We start from the raw sequence: 16562 nt of genomic DNA, 5'->3' as shown, positions 1-16562 counted from the left end.
AAGTGTATGATTTAGTTTTCCCTTTATAACATTTTTCCTATATAAGAAGCCTCTGGGGAAGAAAACAGTGATGTGCTGATACTGTACAGAGGTAAACAGGGCTATGATGTCATGTTTCCACAGTGAGGAAGATGAAATGATTTATTAACAAATTTTCAGGACCATCCTTTAACGCTTTTTGTAAGAAATTTGTCACCACACTGGAAGAGACACAGCACATTTGCTAAGTTTGTAATAACTGACGATTATTGGAATGTTTCTCAGTACGTTCAGAAAACAACATAGTCCTCTTCCCTCCACTAATCAGCATACATAACTTCCACAGTAATTACTTCTTCTAAATGAAGAAGTTCCGTGCAGTAAGGCTGATCTTACTATACTCCCAAAGCCACAACTGGCAGCTGCACCATATTTGCAAGCCCTTTACTGAACAGCCGTGGTACTCCTCAGCCAGCCCTGTATTTCATGGAAGCCTTACTGATACGCTGTTTTCTGTGTATGATTATGGAACTCTTCTGCCCATTCACCTCTTGTTACTTTAGGAATGTAAGAGACTGACCTGTTCAGCAGCCTGGGCTTCTCCGTAAGTTTCCAAGAAATTCCCTTGGATCACTGATCCTATGATAGTCAAACCTTTGCCAGCTTTCAGCTGAGATGCAAATGTTAACAGTCTAGGATATTTTACATGCAAATCTTCATCAAGTTTCAGAAGCACCAGCAACTGAGGCCTGGAGAAAATAAAAAAAAAAAGAGAATGTATTTTTTACTAAGGCTTTAACTGGAACACTTCTAAAAAACCACCTCTCTCATTACTTTAATTGTGTTTGAATATTAACTCTATAACAGTACCTTCTTTCTATCTCACACATTAGAAGGATTTTAATTAATATTTTATTTCTCTTGATTCAAAGTAGATTTGAAGCATTGAGGGAATTCTGCTGCTGCCATCGTTTTGACAGTCATAAAACCCATTTGTGTAATTAGCTTAAGAGGCTTGCATTAGTGTTTTTTTTAAGTGGTTGATTTTCAAGGCTCTTTTAAGTCCTATTAAAGCACACACTGTTCATACTGCAAGGCTGTCCTTCCAGATGTATCTGGGTACTTGTGCCAAACAGTTGGGAAACATTAATATTTTCATCTAAATACAGATCCCACTCGCTTTCTGTCCCTTAAGATATTGCTGCACATCAATTAAGTTAGTTTCTGTCTTAAGCTATGGTTCAGCAAGTATAAAAAGATTTATAAAACTCTCTTCTTTGGTAGCTTCCTAGTCCTCTTGTTCAGAGCCTAAGAGTTGTGCGATGCATAACTGAGAGGAGGGTTCTGTCCCACTTTGTCTTCAACACACAAAGCCAGTGGGAAAAATGTTGGCCACTGTTCTGGTTCTTAATCCTATAATGAAAGCAGTGGCTTGTTTGTGCCCCCTGTGCAAATTACCATGGGCCTCTGGACCTCTATACTCAGAGATCTCCACAGTTTCCCCAAGCTTCCCTTCTGAATTCACCAATTCAGAAGACGATTAAGATCCAAAGGACATGAAAGTTCTGCCCTTACATGGCCCACACACTAGGGCCTGGGCAATAACAGGGCAGCTTATATCAGACTCAATGCTTTTTTTTTCTTTTAAAAAATATCCTGGGCATCTAAATTCATTCACACAGACCAAAAGCATCTTGTCTGGAGTCCAATTTAATTCCTTAAGTGTAAGAAGACAATCACAACAGTGCATTTTATTAGTCTAAAATGAGTACCTCCAGTTCTTCGTGTGTGGAGGGCCCTCCTCCAGTCTGAGTAAGGCGTATCTTGCTGCGCTGAGTGAAAGACCCCGGATACCATCACCCCACTCCTTCTCCGCACTGTGAAGAACACACAATTTAGCCAACACATGGTTTCATGAGCGTTTAATTGCACACTTACAGTCATTCTATAGAGAAATCATTACCTTATAATGGGTTTAATAATGCGATACACAGCATGCATCACAGGTATATTTATCATTTGTACAGGTACGTCTGTGCTACCACCTATCATACGAAATGCCAATGTTTCAGTCAGGTATACACCACAACACCTTCTGTCTTTAATTTGCAATCAACACTGCACTACAAAGAATGCTTCCCAGACAGGTATTTCAATACCTGATTTGTTAAAAGTAAGTTACACTGCCGTACTACAGCCTGACTCCATCAGATAGTAACAATCTCAGGCAACCTGCAGATTCAGCGTCTCAAGGACTGTTCTAGACAGACCGTTGCACCAGACAAACTGGAATAAGATAGCTGCCTCCCTAGGTGTTCAAGGCCTGAAGTAATTACGTGTGACAGACAGCAGAAGGGTAGATCCCAACCAGGGTTTCTGCTTCCTATGACTCTCAACTTTCACCAAATGCCTTTAGAGGCTTAACGACAAAGCACTTCAGGGGCTTTTGTTTAGCACTCACACAGTAAAACGATGAAAAAAAATGAAGTAGTAAGAGAAACCTCCTCAGTCCTACCTCTGGACAGTTCCTTCTCCCAGTGCAAAGACTAGAGGTAATTCATGAAAAACAGACCCAATCTCCTTCTCACCCTTTTCCATACAGTTAATACTTACCCTTGGTATTCAATGTACTTGTAAATCATGCCTGCAATGAGCATAGCTACCAAAGCGTAATACCAAGACGAAATGAACATCAGTGCCAAGCAAATACTCATGCCCAAAAATGAGAGGGCCCTAAAACAAAAAGCAAAGGTATTAGTGAGTACTGGGGTAGAAAAGCTTAAACACAAGTCAATTATTCTCTTGCTCTTTTTTCTTTAAATTGTCTATTCTGAACTGACAGTGAAAGTAAAGCTTCAGATGAATCTCCCCAGTCCCCAGCAGTTTTAGTATCTTGTTGTTGGAATGAAATTCTGATGTCATTAAATATCTGAGTCTGGTCCACTGTGAATAGTACATTGATGTATTCTTGTCTAGAACTGATATCCAGAGAAATAAAAGATGCCCACAACCCTCCTTGAGAGAGCTCTAAAATCCACACTGTAATGTACCGGCAAGACATTCGGCGTGCTGCTCTTTCCTTACCAGTGATAGTATTTAAATCGAGGTCGCCAGTTTGGAGTTCTAAGAAGTGTTTGCACTGCACACGCGAGATTAACAAAGAGGTAGCACATCAAGAAAAACCTGCAGAAGCAAAACAAGTGCAAAACTTTTTAGCACACAGATTTACAGATTCTGGCACATATTATAATCACATAAAGGATTTCCAGTCAAAGTACGGCTGCCCTGTCACGTGTGACTACCCCTCTGATTTTTATTAGCCTGGACTATCAGTATAAAGTAGTTACAACAGTTTTTTAATTGGATCAAGTTAGATCTATCCACAATATCAATGCTATCTTTGTTTTGTGATAAAAATTTCCCAAAGAAAATAACAATCCAGCTATACTAAAAACATGTTTATTCACAGAACACTCCAGAGTAGAAGCAAATAGATTTACATGTAGAGCCTGAAGTCAGAGAATTCATAGAAATAATAAAAGTGGAACTCAGGCTCCAGAAATTTGCTTTACTGGTTTAATATATGGTTCTGAAAGACAATCAAATCAGCAAAACTTAAGAGCATTGCTCTTTCCCTGCCCCCTTCCTGTTTTTTTTTTTTTTGCACCCTGTTTCTTACATTGAGAGAATTGGAGCCACCATGTCAAGCGAGGCAATAAGGATTCCCAGCTCAGCAATTAATGCTGTTAACAGAAGAGCCCATGTTGGTTCACCATTCGCTTTTCCATGACCAAAAATCTGAAGAAACAGGAATATTAAACATGTTTTCCAAGTAGTTCATAAGGTTATAATGGAAAAAAATAATTACTTTTTAAAAAACAACACTAATTTTCCTACACACTTTTTTCCTCTAGAACAAGGGGTCAAATTAGAATCATAGAATCACAGAATGGTTTGGGTTGGAAGGGACCTTCAAAGGCCATCCAGTCCAACCCCCCTGCAAGGAGCAGGAACATCTTCGACTAGATCAGCCATTATTCTAATGGCTTCCTGTGCTTCACTGAATTAGATGTTAGACTTCTTCATAAAATTACCATAAAATTACCATAAACTACACCTATTCAAACACCTTTAAAATGATTCCTAGTTTGTAACAAAACAAAACAAAGTATTAAAATAAAAAATACTGAGCTTCACTTCAATGCCAGGCAAACTAGGGAAAACAAAACTGATTTCCAAGAACATAAAGTCAAACACCTGGTCAGTTACTGTGTACAGAACACCTTTGGCTTTATTTTGTTTTCTTTTAACATGTACAAACCCAGAGAAAAGGAATGATGTTGTCCTTCGCTATCGCCTGCAGCAGCCGGGGGGCTCCGGTAAGGCTCTGTAAACCTGCGCCGCAGGTAGAGAAGAAGGATCCTATCACAATGACCCACGGCGAGGGCCACGAAAGGGTGCCCACCACTAAGTTCTTGTTCACTGCATCACCGTACCTGCAGAGAGGAACAGTGAGACGTTCATATTCAAAGGAGTATTTTGACACTCATGTTTGTTTTTTGGGGTTAGTTTTAAGATGTCATTTAAATATTACATATTTTCTTGATTAGGAAATATAGAAAGCAGTAATCGATCTGAGTTTCTTTTGATACACAGATAGGAAGTGTTAGGGTTAGGTCAGACCCCAAGTGTTTGGGTTAAGTTAGACCCTCAGTGCCTGCAGCCCAATTTCAACAATTAAAAAAACTTTCGTAACTTACATTATTACCACAACGTTATTTTCCACTTTCACCTAGAAATATACAGTTCTTAACAAAACAGTAAGTTTGGTGTTTAAAATACTCAACGCAATCCAGTATCAGACATCCTTTAGGAAGACTTTGGGGTTTTTCTGTTTGGCTGGTTGGTTTGGTTTGTTTGTGGGCTTTTTTCCTCAAATATATTCACAAGCACTTCATTGCTTGTCCACTGGAAAGAGTCCACCAACATAAAGGAAGTGGTCTGAAGAAGCACTTGTGGACTCCAGTACTTGGAACACTGTTTTTGGGTTTACAAAAATTTTTGACAACTAATAATTCCAGGGCAGAGATGACCAAATACCAAATTTTGTCCAGTTATGTTATGTCTGGTTGTATTTCTTAATTTGGTTTCTATGCAAGAAAATAATCACAAATGCTATGAGGAAATACGTCTTCCTATGAATACCACCATGAGCAATACAATATATACAGATATAGATGCCTCCTATCTGCCTGTCCTTTAGGAATTTTCTTTGGCATAGGTCAGGGAATGTACACTATACTGGTCAATGACTTAGGGGGCCATGGTCAGGGAGCACAGGAAAGATTAGGGCAACTTTGCAAGCTATTTGCTAACACACCATGGGCTGAAATCATTTCAGCTATTTAGCGTACACTATTGACGTCACCAGTACTTTTACAAAAATCAGCAGTAGCGCCTCACATGGCAATGAAGCCACGTTTCTGTGACTCGGCCAGGAAACAGCTTGCAAATAGTAATTTTGCCAAATTCAGTAATTAACAAAAAGAGGACAACAAATGAAAAAAAAAAAAAACTGTTTTGTATTTTGCTTCTCTATGGAAAAGAAAGTAAAAAATAGAAAAATCTGTAGTTTACTGTTGGGGACCTGATCTTTGAACAAGTAACCCTAGAAAAAAAATAGGTTTGGGGCAGGGTGGGAAGGAATTAAGACACAGGATGGAAAATTTGTATCAAATCAAACACTGTTTACAAGTTACATACATATATGGTTTAAAAGGCACCTAGAAATAAAAGCCAAAAAAAGTGAGGGGGCAGTGCAGCACAAGATGGGAAAGAACACAGCTTCCCTGAAAAAAAAAAAAAAAAAGGAGAGCATTAAAGCAGTAAAACTTACTTATCTCTCAGGACTACACCCTCGATGCAGGCTCCAAACAATAATACACAGCTGAAGTCTTGAGTACAGAGCGTGCTAAGGAAGTAGGATTTATTTAGACATTGCAGATGAAAACAACCACACACAGCACTGTGGAGAGTTCAGTGTGTGCCTCTGTCCTACGGCATTTGCCCTGCAGCATCTCTGTAAGTACATCGTAAAGCTGGTGAGTGAACTAACGTCTCACTGCTCACTTATACCTTCTAATAGCAAAGTGACAAAGTTATTATCCTAATTTTCAATTTTTAAAAAAAGATGTTAAATGTTACAATAAAGGAGATATCTTCAGACACAAGAGGAGAGAGAAAAGCAAGATATTTTCATTATTTTTTCTTCTATACTAACACATCAAATCAACATTTACATATAAAATTATTTCCTTTGAAGTTATTTTGAACATACAGCAAATCATTATGTTGCACTTCCTCATTTTGTGATCTCTGAGGGCATTCACATCACCAATAAGTCTTTGAATATTGTGTTTGTTATTAAATTGTACTACTACTGCATTGTGGAGTACAAAATACTTCGGGATTTTTGTTTCGGCATTCCTGTAAAGTTTTTTATCTTGTGATTTAGGTTTACATGAACAGTTAAATCCTAAACTCTACCCTCTACCCCTGAAATTCAATTGTAAAATACAAAGAGTGATGAAAGAGGAACAATGATCACTTCTAAAAACTATGGTGTAAGCCCTCCACTGGGTGGCGTATTAATATCTCCGCATACAGTCGCTCATCGCAAAATAAGTTCTGTACTGCAAATACTTTAACGCTAGAGGTGGGGGTTACGTCCGTGACCTGTTTTAATATTTATTACATTCATAGGAAATGCAGACTTCTCGGTATAGGGCCAGCTCCCAAAGTAAAACCTGCAAAAGGCTGCACTCCTAAGAAGCTGGGACAAGCGAGCTGGGATCCTGACTTACAGATTGGCAAGGTTTGGCAAAAACCAGGTTCAAAACAGCACAATTTCCAGGAGAGTCACCATCTCGGCCAGCTGCCCTTTGGGTGGGATTTACTCAGAAAGCTCTTACAAAGACGTTTTGAAGTCCTTGCTCATCTTAACTATATTAATTCCCTTTTGCCTTTTTTTTTTTTTTTTTAAATCTCCTTTGCTGATAAATTGCAGTTAAGGACACCAACAGCTAGCTGAAGCTGAAAGACCTTGGCTTCGTCTCTCCTCTAGCAGGAGGAAAGAGCTTAAGGCAGTCTTTCCTAAGCAAAGCTCCTGTGGTTCTAAGCCCTGAAGAGTTTAACCACGTACAAAACCCGGCAGCTTCAACAGGGAGAAAGGCTGTTCCTCTGAAGACACACTCAGCACCTAGAAATCTGGTACGAGGAACATTCTCATTCTGCAGATTAAGTACTCCACTCTCAGTGGAAACAACGAGTCATTCACAGCTACATGGAGCTCACTGCCGAGCGTGGTGTTAGTAGTACTTCCACGCAGGCCAGCTGGGGATGCATCTAAATCATGGAATAGCATTAAATCCGATGATTGTGTTAAAAAAAAAAACGGGGGAAAAAGAAAAAAATACAGCCCTGTAAGCTGATGTAGGATGATCTTGTTTCACTGACTTCAAAATAAATACATGAATTCATTGGTACCAGTGAGCAGCTGACTCCACACATGACTCTTCCCCCTCCCTGCAAAAAAAAAAACCCCACACTTGGGGAATATCTAGTAGATTTCTAACTTCAGATTATCTTGCCCCAAATTGTTCAAGAAAGCATATACTCCTCAATGTCACTCAAACCAAAAGGTGCTTTATTTAAAAAAAAAAAAAAACAAACAAAAAACCACAAGAAAAACCACCTGAAATTTATTATCTCTCCCACTTAAAGCCTTCTCTCATCTTAATGGTCCACTGCATCCTAAAAATATATGTTCCTGCATTCCACCAGCCTGAAAAGCTATAGACCACTGTGCAGCAAAGAAAAACAACGGAAATATACAAGAAGAAAGCAAAAAACCCAACACAAAAAGGAAGACAGAGAACAACAGGATAATAATTCTGATGCTTTCAGCTTAAGGACTGTGTGGTTGTTGGTTTTTTTTTTTTTTTTCCACTGACCAATCATACTCACACTGATAATTTAGTCACCTGAAAGCAGTTCTACAAATCAGATACACAGTCATTTATCCGAGTCACTTACAACGTGCTACCAATTTTAAAAGGATACAGACTAGTGATGTGGTGACAATAGCAAGAATTGTTCCAACGGGAATGGACTTCTGTGCATCTTTGAGGTCCCCTGATCTGTTTGAACCAGCCATGATACCTGAAAGCACATTTTGGACGTAAGATCACAGGAGAGAAGAAAGCTCAGAGACCCAAGATGCCCTCTCGTCCCAGCATTCTCACCCGTCACTGAAGGGAAGAAGATGCCAACCAGCACCATGAATGAAGTAGCTATATCTGAAAGCACATAGAGATGAAGGTTGTTCTTCTGGCCTGCTACGTCAACAGATGGGTGATGTGCTTTCTCCAGTATCTCTCCTTTCTCCAAATAATTGCTCCATAAGTTGTCTTCAAGGTTATTACCACACCACAAAAAAGAAAAGCATGTTTCAGTTCAAACCTGTTCTCATTATAATGGGTCTACAACTGAAGATCACAAATGTAATTCATGCAATTCAGTAACCAACACAAATTAAAACATAAACAAGTTACATGAAAGAAAAATGTACAGTGCATGCTTTCAAGACAATTTGTAACAAAAACAATAAATACTTATGAATAGCCTACAGAAGCCTAAGCACCTTTTATGCTTTAGTATTACTAAGTGTAACATTCTTTTAACTTCATACCTATTTTAACCCCAAGAAATACGCTGCATGTTTTTAATGAACGACCATACCCACGCACTCAGAGAATCCACATTGCTCAGAGAATCCAAAGCAGCAATATTGACCAGCTTTCGAGATAAAAATGGATTTGCTCTTCAGACAGTGGAAGAACCACAGAATTATATGGCCAGCATTTGAAACTTCACTAATAAATGCTGAGTCCGTTTCAGAAACTAGGCTACTGGTTTCTGCGCACACAGGAACCTTAGGCACTCAGCACCTGCACAAAGCAGCTGTTCTCTGGAGTTCACTTCAATAATGAACACTTCTCAGTGGTACCATATTCAGGAGCAGGCAAAGAAGGAGGTACGCTATTTTTACACAAGTATTCTTGTCTTTCAGGGCACAATCTTAACCTGTCTGAAAAGGAGAGTCATAGCTACACAGAATTCTGAAAAACTTTAAACAATTTACTCATGTTAGCATAACTCACAATTATAGCTGACTTTCTGCTGAAATTATCAGACATACAAGGCAAATTTAATCAATTTTACAGCAGACAAGTACTGTATCAGGAGAAAAGTGCCATCTACTCTTTTAAAAGATTATAAGACTTGGTTTTCTTTATTGAAGATAATTTTCTTCACTGTAATGACATTTTTTCAGTCCCTCTTTCTTAACCAGCAGGGAACAGTTCAACTCATTTCAACTGCTCAGCATGCCTCCTCTTTAAGGGAAAAAAAAAAAAAAAAAAAAATCCATCATACCTTTTAAAATGCCACTAGCAGCTCCTGGAATTCCTGCTATCTCAGAGACATTGTTCATCAGGAAATATTCATCGCAGTTCTCGGTGGTTAGGTTTGTACTGTGGCAGAAGAGCTCCCAAAGCTTAGAGGCCACAGTAATGTTATCCTTAACTATGGTTTTGGCACAAACATCAAACTGATCTCTTGACAAAGTCCTGTTGCCCAACATGCAAATCCTGGAAAAGAGACATGAAAACCAGTGTTGTTATACGGTACTGGGAAAAAGAAATCAGCTGCTCCCCATAATTCTTCTTTCATACGATGGAAACGTCAAGTGGCTCTAGTCTGCTACATCATTTCTCAGCTTCAATAAGATGGCAGTAGCAGGACAAAGACTGTGCATCTGTTTCCTTTCGGGGTCAGAAGTACAAAGCTATTTTTTCCAATAATTTTGGGAGAGGTATAAAAAGCTACGTTAGTGTGATTTATTTAATTTGGTAAATTTGCCTTAAACAGTGAAAGGGAAAGATTAGGCATTATTTTAGTTTTCAGTTGAACAGAACTACTGAAAGGGAAGAGACCTGAAGAATACTAGCATTCAAATTAATAGATACTTAGAACAAATTGCATTATCCCAGTTTCTGTATAGTAGCACTCAAATGACCCCTGACACTTCAGCTTCAGAATTAGGAACATATATTTCAATCACAATAAGCAAAAGTTTTTCTTGTCAGAAGATAGATGCATAACTGCTAAAATACTCCAGTGCCTGTGTGTTTCACCTAACCACAAACATAGTTTATTCCAGCACTTAAAAATTTTAATCCACTTCTCCAAGATGGTTCCACAACACACAGTGATGTAACATAACAGCTTGCTGCCATTAAAGCTCATTCAGCTTCTCTTCCCAGTGCTAGAAAACATCTACAAATAAATTGTTTCTTCCATTTTAATAAGTTTATTTGTTTCACAAGTCTTATCAGTGACTAAAGCCAGGAAAATGGAAGAGACAGGGCCATTTTTGTAGGGCTTGCAGGCCTGTGAACCATAACTTCAGAGAAGCCGTCCCCTCCAGAATTAAAAATAAATACAGTATCTTCAGCAAAAACTTCAGTAAAACAAAAACTTCAGCAAAAGAAAAAGAAAGCCCAAGGAAGTAGGACTGGGAGAACACTGAAGAACAATCCAAGAGACGATGAGGGGAAGGTAGAGACACTGTTTTATTTTTACTGCTGTAGACCTGCCACTGCTGTAAAACATTATAATCACTGTGCCCTAAATATCCAAAGGGAGCACTTGAGGGTTGTAAGTACTTAGTTATGGTCACCACATTTTGAGATGTGAATAATTATGCAGACTCAACTCCTCTATTTCCATTCCATTCATCTCTTGTCAGCAGTATCAGGAAACACTGTTTGCGTTTCTGGTAAAACGTATTATTGCTGCTCCAGCTCCGAGTTTAAGAAACTGTATTACACGTTTAGCTGCCAACACGCCAAGGAGCACGCGTTGTGTTCAGAGCAGGGCTACTCACATGGCAGCCTAATCTCCTTTCAGAGCAGGAGGAAGTTTTGCCCGAGCCTCAGCACAGCCCCACCATAACACCTCCCACATTCCCAAGAGATGCCCTGTTTCTCAGCAGAAGCTGCATCACACCACCACAGTTTCCAACCACGAAGGCAGCACATCATGTCTGACTGGCCCGGGGAAAATGGACCTGTCAAATTGCTTCCTACGGAGAAAGACTGCCATAAATAACCTGGCAAAATTCTTGCTAAAATTTAACTCAACAGCCGTAGGCCAAGATACTGGACTGTCTTTGCAGGAAGCAGAGAAATGTCAGCCTCCATCAATCTGCATACTCACCACGAGACTTCATTCTACCGAAACAGTTAAAGAATGTAATAATGCATTCATTTTAGCCTAAGAGACTTCCATTCCATGAGACCTGCATGTGGAAGACTATCACTATCACTGTATACAGCTAAAAAAAAATCCAAAGTAATTCACAAAAAAGCTAGCTGAACAACAAATCAGGCACAAGTTTTAAGAAACTTCCATTGAATCCCCCCTTCCAGACCTGTAGGCAAAGCTATACCCCCATTGAGAGATACTACTCACGGAAATTCAGGTGGATCGAAGATGGACTTGATAGCTCCAGCATAAATGGACAGGATGGATATTACTACGCAGGCCAAGAAGAGGGAAGCAAATTTGTTAACATATTTCACACCTACAAAGACCACCACTGCCATCAGGATGAGGAATACAGTTCCATACACCCTCATGTTGTTCAGCATAGCACTGGATGCATCGTGGGCACCAGATGGATGAAAAATTGCTGCTTGTGGCACAATATATGTCTGAAACAAGAAGAAAGCAAGCTGAAGGAACACAGCAACAGCACTCTGCCTATACTGCTGTAGTGGTCATGTACCTATAGTAGAAATGGAGATCACTTGCCGACTTGCAACATGCTTTTCGCCATGAATCTTCAGTTTACAGGAAAAGTCCAAGGATAACGGCCCATTGTATTTCAGTAGTACAACTAAGCCAACTTTATCAATGACTTTTATTAAAGTCATACTTCCATCTGTGTTTTCAGAAGAGCTTCCATTCTGGATGCCCACAGAGTGTGCAGCTTCCCAAGGGAAGCACTAGCAGTACAGAACCGGACACCAAGAAACCGAGACCTTCTGGTCTCTACCTGTAAATGTGTATACGAATATGAGACAAGAATACTGTGGTATTTTCTACATGCTCTTTATTTTAAAAGCAGGACTACTCTGGTACTACTCACCAATAAAATCTCAATGGCACCAAGGATATACATTGCTCCTGCAAATGTTGTTCCCAAATAAAAGCACAGCCCTACAGCTCCACCAAACTCTGGGCCTAATGACCTGGAGATCATGAAATAGGAGCCACCAGCTATGAAACAAGGAAAGTGAAAGTAAAATTAAAATTTATTTATGGTTATAAATTTTAAAATATTCATAACAAGACTACAGCAAAATTACACATGTGTATCTGCTTTTTGGGAGGTTCAATTGAAGTATCTTTTTGCACAGAGATAACTAAAAACCAAATCAGTTAATCTTTAGCCTAATTAATACTAAGAAGAAATACCAAGTATGAATTCAGGCTTTTTATCCTGGCTTAAGCAAACGTCTCCGGGGGGGGGGGAATCACATTAAGGCTTACAGAAACTTTAACAAAAAAAAAAAACAAAAAAAAAAACCCCACAACACAAATTAGAAGTTTGCTAACTATGCTTACCTGGAACAACACCATTTGTGGCAATAGCACTCATTGATATGGTTGTCAGCATGGTCTGGGGAAGACAAGGAAAAGAAAGCAATTGTGTCAACAACATTTTTAAAAACAACTTATTTCTTGTTAGAGCAAAGCCGCCACTGCATACAGGACACAATATTTCTATTTATTCTGCCTTGACAGGTGATTATCTGAAACAAAACAAGGGCAGCAGGAATTTAATCATCAAGCTGTTGAGACTTCTGCTTGAGAGATGACCACTGCTTTATCAAGTCAAAAAAACGGGTGTCTGCAGACAAAGCAAGATAAAATAATGCAGGTGTCCCTCCATCTGCAGAGCTGAAATTCCAACAGAGGCCAGTCCAGCAAAGCAGGCAGCCATGACCTGGGACGGGCACAGAAAACGGCTGTTTGCTTAGCAAACACCATTTTTAAGACTGTGTCTATCCTAGAGACACTTTGTCAGTTTAGAAATACCAGCAAAGAAAAAAAATAAGAAAAAAGAAACCACATGGCTACAAACATAGTAGAAGTGTCTAGCATAAATATGGTTTATCTTTACACATGCATCTACAATGCAGCTTCTCCAAGTTTCTCCATGGTTTCACAGAGGTTATGTTGCATGCATTATTTTACCTAGATACTTACACAACAGCAGCAAAGCAATACAATCAGGAAGGACTGAAGAACTCCAGCCATTCCCACCATCCAGGTCAGCCGAAGGAAGAGAATAACCCCAAAGATATTCTGCATGCATGGTAAATAGACCCCCATCAGGGTGCCCATGCTGGGTGACTGAAAAAAAAAAGTTCATTGACATTCATTAATCGGAATCATTCAAAGCATAGATAACAAAAAACCCTTCTGTTTTTCAAATGGTATAAATCTGGGAAACATAAGGCGGACACACACAAATACTATTCTGCTGGACTTCCACAAAAGTAAGTTTGCTTCCATGTGAAGCAAAACTCCAAACACCAAGAATTTCTGAACAAAATGCTGACCCTGTCACATCTTCACATTTGAATTATACTCAGCATTTAACACCAGTTACTAACAACAGAACATACATGTATTCATTTGATTGTAGAACCACAGTTTCTAGTATGAAACCTGTTGAGTGCTGCAGACCCCGAGTAAGACAGATGCTACCCGCTCCCCAGAGTTTACAAATGAGTTTCATGGAAAATATACTTTTCTGAAGTTACAATTAGAAAAGATTTGGAAACAATCTGGAGACATGCATAATGTATTTTCTTCTATTTCATATATTCCATGTAAAACTAACGATTCTGCCTTTCTTATGTTTAACATTAGCATCAGACTCCAAATTACTTTTGACAGTGACTGAGAAAATACAAGTTAGTTATGTGACGTCACAGGAACTGCACGTGACTGGCATTCAACATAGTATTTTGTAGAAGTCTCTTTTGCTCAAATAGTTATTGTCAGAGGATAGCCAGATCCAAAACAATGATATCAAAATGCCCCTGATAAAGGTTTTATTTCCAGGAATATACAAGTGCTCCCTGCATTGGCACACCTGGCACTAGCAGCAACTCAGAGCCCCAAATCTCTCGTTTCCTGCCACATTTCATTGCTTCTGCTTTCCGAGGCTTTCTTTTGCATTTAAAATTATGCAGAACAGTGAAACACAAGGGAAATAGAGACTGTAACGTCTCAAAAGCTCATCCCTTTTCACATTTCGTTCTATAAATAAAATTGAATTCCAAAACATCACAGATAGACAGCATTTAAAGAAATCCACGAACAATTCACTAAATGAGAAGGATACCCCTTGGAGGTGACAACACTTGTTCAAATTTTACTCCACATAGCATTAACTAAAGGCAAAAATAAACAGGGAACATGCACCCTTACAAATTACTCATGAATCAAAAGCAATAGTACTTAAGACAAGTATATTACTCTTGAAACAATAAAATGGCTATGAAAACTTTGCTCTTGCCTTGTCGTCACTATGGAAAAATTCAGTTACCTAAGAGTAGTCAAGAGTCTATTTTACTACACAAAGCAAAATCCTAGAAAAATCAAATGGTTAGATCATCACCAGGTCAAAATAAGCATCCTAGGAATTTAGTGCTTCAACTTGCAATTACATGTTACAATTCAGAATTTCCCCATCTGCATTAGGGATTTGCCCTGCCAGAGATGAAATAAAACTCTGCCTAGGAACATGATCTGAACAGTTCTCTGTTAGAAATGCCAGGAATTGCTGACTGAATTTTTTTGAAGTCAGTTTTGAATTCCTTGCATGACTAAAGCTAAATCAGATCAACCAGATTTCCCCGTACACACTTCAACTCAGGTGAACCTCCTGAAGTAAAGTGGGCAACAGAACCACGCGCTGACGGTTTGCAATGGACTTACCCTACGCGACCTACCAGCATGGGGCCAGAGAGATGTTACTCACCTGATCTAATGCCACAGTATAAAAAAACAACAACAACAAACAAACCACAACCCTAAAATGTCACCTGTCATTTGTACAAAAATTACTATCCTGTAGAACTAACCCAATGAACTTCGTCAAGATTATGTGTAAGGACAAAAGGAATTGTTGTCTTCGGATGCTAACAGAAATGATACTTGTATGTAAGTATCCTCTGCGGGGTAAGGTAAGGATTTTTAAATGAGTTGTTCCAATGCTACGGTGGAGTGCGATCTTCTCAGAGTATTCTTTACAGCGTACCTGTTTCTTCAAGAAGGGGAGGTTTAGACACTTTTGATTCAAACATCTTCATGTGACTCACACTGTGTCTTCAACTGCACAAACATTAACTGAGAAAGGACTAAATAACGTTGCCAGGCACTGGGCAGATTTTGCCCCGTGTAAGGGCTTCCTATTGTCACATTAACGTACTCTTTGCCTCGCTTAAAGAGACATTCCACATAATTTATCATCTATCTGGCCTTTCCTCCACAACAACTCTGAACCCAGCAGCCAGCATCATCTGACTTTATCAGGTGCGTGGGTATCTCAAAGATAAAGGAGTTTCTAGGAGTTTGTCAAAACTGGCACCTGGGAAAAGGGAAGCAGCCCAACCTATTGCTCCTACACAGGGGAAGCAAGCAGAGCACAGTTATTATACATTCTATACAACAGTTCCCCAAGCACTATCAAAGCATCTCCTGCTTGCTTTGCGTAAGAATCCACCTTAGCTCAGCTCTTTCCTATCTTCCGCCCTAAGTGGTCCCTGTAGCTTTGCTCTACTGTTCATCATCTTCTCTCCCTCCCTCTGAAGTGGCCTCCTATGCATATCAAGTTACAAGCTAACTTCAGCCACAGGGGAAGAGAAATGGTGCATTACTTGTACAGTTATGAGCCTCCTGCAGAGCAGAGCAGCCTAGGAAACGCATCAGTGTCCGCCCACAGACCAAACCCAAGCCACAGTATTACTAAATGTACCTCAGGCATAAGAGTTTACTCCGGATTTTCTTACGCTGTGGAATAAAAAATACTGGTATGAAAGAATGATCCACAAATATCTGAACCAGCTTGATCACAGCAATATTTAACACCAGTCATCCACAGTGACCTGACTCTTTTTCATAGCATCTTATGCCAGTACGTGATTCTAAGCCAGTGCTGAAGCCTCAACAAAATGCAATCTGAAATAAGAATGGTATTATGTTCAGTCTCAGCAGCTACCAAATGAAAAAAATTAAACACCCTATGCGGCATAAAAGAAATAAAACAAAGACATTCTGAAGAACACTGCTTTAGATCACCTAAGAAGGAACAGAAAAATCTCGAAAACAGTCTCAATTTCAGTGATGCAGATCATGTTTCCGCTCACTCTAATCAGCTG

The 16562-nt window shown here is 39.3% G+C and overlaps 2 protein-coding genes across 5 annotated transcripts in view; one reads left to right on the top strand and one right to left on the bottom strand.

Moving 5' to 3' along the window:
• Window positions 1-16562, top strand: part of SLC6A2 (solute carrier family 6 member 2) — a 416570-nt gene that overhangs the window by 141503 nt on the left and 258505 nt on the right. The gene's annotated exons all lie outside the window — the stretch shown is intronic.
• Window positions 1-16562, bottom strand: part of SLC12A4 (solute carrier family 12 member 4) — a 50306-nt gene that overhangs the window by 8169 nt on the left and 25575 nt on the right. For all 4 annotated transcript variants that reach the window (XR_015260046.1, XM_086758286.1, XM_086758288.1 and 1 more), the window contains 14 exons: window positions 13378-13524; window positions 12733-12787; window positions 12254-12384; window positions 11575-11816; window positions 9475-9689; window positions 8283-8447; window positions 8101-8199; window positions 5876-5933; window positions 4301-4475; window positions 3659-3777; window positions 3064-3162; window positions 2593-2712; window positions 1752-1856; window positions 560-728 (listed from right to left, as the gene is read on the bottom strand). Coding sequence is in view for 3 of the 4 variants with exons in the window: in XM_086758286.1 (XP_086614412.1) it covers window positions 560-728; window positions 1752-1856; window positions 2593-2712; window positions 3064-3162; window positions 3659-3777; window positions 4301-4475; window positions 5876-5933; window positions 8101-8199; window positions 8283-8447; window positions 9475-9689; window positions 11575-11816; window positions 12254-12384; window positions 12733-12787; window positions 13378-13524 (1899 nt within the window). In the remaining variant the exon portion in view is untranslated. The remainder of the gene's footprint in view (window positions 1-559; window positions 729-1751; window positions 1857-2592; window positions 2713-3063; window positions 3163-3658; window positions 3778-4300; window positions 4476-5875; window positions 5934-8100; window positions 8200-8282; window positions 8448-9474; window positions 9690-11574; window positions 11817-12253; window positions 12385-12732; window positions 12788-13377; window positions 13525-16562) is intronic.

This window comes from Chlamydotis macqueenii, chromosome 13 (assembly GCF_036417535.1).
Source record: "Chlamydotis macqueenii isolate bChlMac1 chromosome 13, bChlMac1.mat, whole genome shotgun sequence".
Lineage (NCBI taxonomy): Eukaryota > Metazoa > Chordata > Aves > Otidiformes > Otididae > Chlamydotis > Chlamydotis macqueenii.
Note: the sequence above shows the minus strand (reverse complement) of the source record. Positions and strands in the feature narration are given on the sequence as shown.